General features: G+C 37.9%; 2 protein-coding genes across 3 annotated transcripts in view; one reads left to right on the top strand and one right to left on the bottom strand.

The window, feature by feature from the left end:
- The window catches only part of LOC138058948 (nucleosome-remodeling factor subunit BPTF-like), a 23,574-nt gene extending 22,396 nt beyond the window's left edge, over positions 1 to 1,178 (bottom strand). The window contains 1 exon segment of the mRNA XM_068904415.1: positions 1 to 1,178. This exon segment is cut by the window's left edge and continues 108 nt beyond it. Within this exon segment, the coding sequence (XP_068760516.1) occupies positions 1 to 950 (950 nt within the window). The 5' untranslated portion in view covers positions 951 to 1,178.
- Positions 411 to 5,000, top strand: part of LOC138058946 (aminoacyl tRNA synthase complex-interacting multifunctional protein 2-like) — a 6,814-nt gene continuing 2,224 nt past the window's right edge. The window contains exons 1-3 of one of the 2 annotated variants that reach the window (XM_068904414.1): positions 411 to 550; positions 1,638 to 1,778; positions 4,694 to 4,934. In XM_068904414.1, the coding sequence (XP_068760515.1) occupies positions 548 to 550; positions 1,638 to 1,778; positions 4,694 to 4,934 (385 nt within the window). In that variant the 5' untranslated portion in view covers positions 411 to 547. Of the gene's footprint in view, positions 551 to 1,330; positions 1,485 to 1,637; positions 1,779 to 4,693; positions 4,935 to 5,000 lie in introns of those variants that run through there. The other variant, XM_068904413.1, reaches the window with a different exon arrangement.

Genomic DNA, 5,000 nt, shown 5'->3' with positions numbered 1-5,000 from the left:
ACACCTTTCAGTTGGTGCACCTCGCATACGGGACATAGCCAATCACCATCTGGTACAACTTCCAACGGCGGTTTCAGACAGTGAAGATGGTAGACTGCAGGACAATTTTCACAGCAAAGCAAATCACCCATTTTACAACAGTTTCGGCAGTGATCCTCCGATTCTGCCATTCCTTCGTTCATTATGTCGTATCTAACTGAATTTGAAGCTAGGAACTGATCGCAGAGACGATGAAGAATCTTCAATCTCTTTTCCACCGACGTGAATGGAAATGGATCTTCGGTCTCGCTCGCATTCAGAGCTGAGGTAACGTCGCCAAATTCAGTTTTATCCGACATGATGTAGCTCCGAATAACATCAGGCCAAGTGAATTCACCTAAACAATACATGTGAATGTTGAAGCTGTCTTTCTCGTCGCTCGCTACAAATGTAAGTCCACTGGCATCATCCTCGGACAGTAGAAATCTGAGTAGTGCAAGGTGTATTTGTGCAAGCAATGAAGATTGGTTTGGCGCCTTAATTGCCCCACAGAAGTCTTCAAACCGAAATGGTGAGAGCCGAATAATGCGGCCAAAATGTCTAAGGACCTCATAAATTCCCAATGCTGGTAAAACGTGCTCTGGATCAAGTAAAAGATCGTCTGATGAAGGAGCCAAATTGACTGGCGTCACGGCTTTCAGAGGCTCGACATAACGAATTTTTTTAGTTGGAGTGTTTGACGTTGAGGACCCACGACTAGAAATAGACTCATTGTCACTATCAGAGTCCGAAGAGTCCATCGCGTAGTATTTCCTTGCCGTATTCGGGCGAGAACCTCGGGTTTTAATGACTTGTGCAGAGCTAACACGAGGGCTGGTGTGTCCGCCATGTTGGTTCGTTGCACTCGACAAAGTTGGCGTTTTGCTACTTTGAGGCAGATTTTTAGACGGCCTTCCCCTTCCTCGCCTCATTTCATCGACGCAATCTACAGGTCGAAGCGAGAGCACATGAAATACCGCGCATCAGCAGGCTCTCTCTGTCATTTAGTGATATTTTCCCCTTTTTCTCCTCGATTCACTCATTCAAGCCACATTTCTTACTTCGCGGGGAAAGAACTCTCCCATGATCACGTGATCCGCTAGAATTCATGCATCATACATGTTTTTTTCATTCTTGGTAAAATTTGCTTTAACGGCTTATAGCAACATAAGGCTTACCGTGATTTCAGAAAAAAAACCTACATGAAGGATAAAGGGATATGAAAATTCGTACGACAAATTAAAATGCAAAAATGCATACCAGATGTAAAGCTCAGGGCTTTCTAATCACTTCTAAAATTTCCCTTGATTCTTTTCGAACCTATTATCATATTTCCTTTCAACATGGCGGCCACAGGAGCGATCTCGATGTATTCTCTGCCAACTTATTACGATAACGTAGCGGTCCCACTACCAAAATGCATGTATAACTTACCTAGTTACTTTCAAGCAAATGCAGGAATGTTGGTTAGTGTATTGTTTCTTTTGTATAATGATCCAATTCATATATCATTTCATCGTATAATTTTTTGATACAACAAAACATTACTGTTCCGTATCTTTCTCACGTATGTATTCGATCTACTATAAGATTAATTCTTAAGCTTTGTTTTGTCTTAGTCCCCACAGGAATCCTCAACAAGCCCTCAAAGTTTGGAAAAAAGACAAGACGATATTTTAGTCGAACTCGATGGCCTAAAAGCTGCTCTTGAACAGATGGCTGTCAGTCTCGGGGTTTCGCTTCCGCCACAGAAAGTGAAAGTAAGGCCCTGTAATCAAACATCGTACTTCAAACGTTCTCGAACCAAAGCGTGTTAATTGAATATCACTTGTCAAAGTTCTGTTATACGTTCTACAGGCTGTGTCGCATCACAGGCAGAAATATTGATAGTAATGGAAACTTTATTTGTCATCCAATACAGTTGTAAATCTCTCTACGTATAGGCAATTAACAACTGGCTACTTGAAATTGAGTGATATACTTGTATACTGTATTTACAAATGAATAGAAAGTTTTATTAATTCTGGGCTATCCCAAGTCTTATTTCTACGACAGAATATAAAATAATTATGTTGCTCTAATGGCTAGACTTATCATTTTTTTGATTATATAGTGTTGTTGCATTTTGTCAATGCCAATGTCATTCATCATTTCTAAGAACGTAGAGCATTCGTTGGAGAAAACACCAAGGGAGCTCATGGAAAGGTTTACAAAGTTAAGACATCTTTAGTTACTTCTCATGTCTTTGACCATGTTCATGTATTTTTCTTTTTTGCGTACTGCATTGTTTTTAAGGTTAGATTCGAAACCAACCGTTAGTTCTCGAATATATAGGCACTTGGACTGTATTAGGAAAAGAAGATCTTGACGATAATAATAATAATAATAATAATAATAATAATAATAATAATAATAATAGTACGTTAAACAGTTTCTAAAGCAACTTTCATTAGCCTCAAGGAGAAACGTATAGTGGCAGTTTTCATGAGTTTTTCATGCTCTTCAAGAACACATGAACTCCAAACTTTGTGTTATATCTTAGAGATCCGACCAATAATAATTATTATTATCAGACGTTCCGAGAAAAGCGTAACAAAATTATTGATTATTTCCGTTCACCTTGTATTGTAGTAGATTCCTACAAATTCCTATGAATTCCTACAGATTTCTGCAATGAAGTCATATTTTTCCTGCAAGGATAAACATGTGGTTACCAAGGCAGTTTTTTAAACAATGGCGGAAAGTGAGGAAAGTTTGTCTTTGGTTGCCAAATGTTTGTGAAGTGTGGTTTAGAGGTGAATTGGAGAAATGATCGAACTAACTAGAAAATTTAAGCAACTGTCTCTTTATAGACACCTGAAGAATTCAGGTGACTTTAATGGCCTGGGATTCGAGCTCACAACCTCTGTGATGCCAGTGCAGTGCTCTTATCAACTGAGCTATGAAGCCACTCAGACTTGAAAAAAAACTACTAGTTTTCTACCCATATGAACCATGTGAGCATTAGCCCTACTAATGGTAAAGGGCCCACACAAGGACAGAGAAATGATCAGGATAGGAATGGAACCCATGACCTTCAGGTTAGATCACCGCTGCTCTACTGACTGAACTACAAGGTCAGACGGGAGCAGGTCGTTGGAATCTAAGATGTCAATGTCACGGCAATGACTACATGTATGTACAAGTACAAGGAAGGATTATGCTCACATGGTTCATATGGGTAGAAAACTAGCACTTTACCACACCCTCTAAGAGTTAAGTCTGTTGAAATATAAGTGCTACGCAGCCAACGTTTGCAAAAACGTAGTCCTTCCTTGTATATGAAGCCACTCAGTTGAGAGTTGGTCAATTTGTTGGCCTGAATATTTGTGAAGCGTCTGATACTTGTCCTTGTTCTGTTGTCAATAGTTACAACCAGGCTTAATTAATAGTATCTTTGGCTAATAAACTGGAAAAAGCATCCTGTAAATGATCATTCAACAAAAATAAAGCTACATTATTTAATTGTCTTATTATTGTAGGATTCCTGCAGCCCCTCATGGATTCCTATGAGCACACAGATTCCAGCAAATTCCTACAAGTGCCATAATCGTTCATTACTGTAAATGAAATGCTAAGAAAGTGAATCAAAAATAAAACATTGTTTACATGACCGGATAATGGATCATGACAGGGCTCTTACACTCTTGTGCTGTTGTGGATCACACAATCAAAACCAGTCATAACATCTAGTGGGACTATTTTGAAGTCTGTGAAATAAAGAAACTTATGTGACCTTAAACCAACACTAAATGAAAACGTTGGCAGTGAGAAACTCTGACTGTATTAAGCAATTAAACAAGCCAGTTTTCACTGCTTAGATTAGCTGTAAATATTCGTTTTACCCGAGTTCAATAGTAGCCTGGAATAAATTACCTGTACTTATTTACTAATGGTATAATGTCCACCATAAATTCCATGATTAGGCCACTATGATATTAATTCTTGTGTAGATAAATACTGTACAGTAAGCAATTTTAAATGTAGATTTTGAAATGTAAATAATTTTCTTATATATATATATACACAGGGGTTTCAATAGAAGCCGGTTACCGGCAGTATACCGCCGCCTGCTTTGCCTCACACCGCCGGCTAGTTTGCCTTGATTTTCACTAAAAATGCTATCATAAACTTGTCAAACTGCCGCCTTCAATGGCCTATCATGGACGGCTATTTCAGAAGTTATTGAAACCCCTGTATATAGCTATTACTAATTTATTTATTTACTTATCTATTATTATCTCCTAGTATAGTGTATACTGTTTTAGGAGTATTCCTATTAAAGCATCAAAGCATTAGATTACATTTATTTCTTAAGATCATTCTTAATCTAGTTACTAGTCTCTCTAGAAGTTTTACACATATAATTTTTAAAATTTTTTTTAGCCGTCTTTTCTAAAGATGTATGATGTGAAACGTCAATTTAAAATGCATTGTAATATGTTTATCACTGCAGTTTGTTCATAGTTTTTGATCAAGTTAAAATGGCCAAAAAACAAGAGAATTGAAATCCCTCAATAACGGTGCATGACTTCTCGAAAAGTTTTTCCCATTATTCTGCAGCCATTGGTGGCACGGAGTGTAAAATGATGATTGTGTTCTGCATTTCATGGTGTTAATAATTTGTTTTCCCTAGGCAATGCCAAGTACTCAGGACCTTGTCATATCAGCTTCTCCAACAGACCCACCTTTAATCATCTGCACATTACAACATGTCATGAAGCAGAGAGGATTGTTGCATTCTACTGCAAGTTTTACTCACTCATCACTTCAAGGACCAATTCCTGAAAATATTAGAACACGTTTCCACAACTTTTGCTGTTCAAGAAAAGAGATTAGCCGGGCAACAGTCATTTTAACTATATTGTGGAAAAAAGGTTAGTGTCTTGTTTTGTCTTGTCTTGTCTTGCTGTTTCATACTGTAACCAGTGTTTATAAAAAAG

This window comes from Montipora capricornis, chromosome 8 (genome assembly GCF_036669925.1).
Source record: "Montipora capricornis isolate CH-2021 chromosome 8, ASM3666992v2, whole genome shotgun sequence".
NCBI lineage: Eukaryota > Metazoa > Cnidaria > Anthozoa > Scleractinia > Acroporidae > Montipora > Montipora capricornis.
This window is presented reverse-complemented; position numbering and strand designations above follow the sequence as displayed.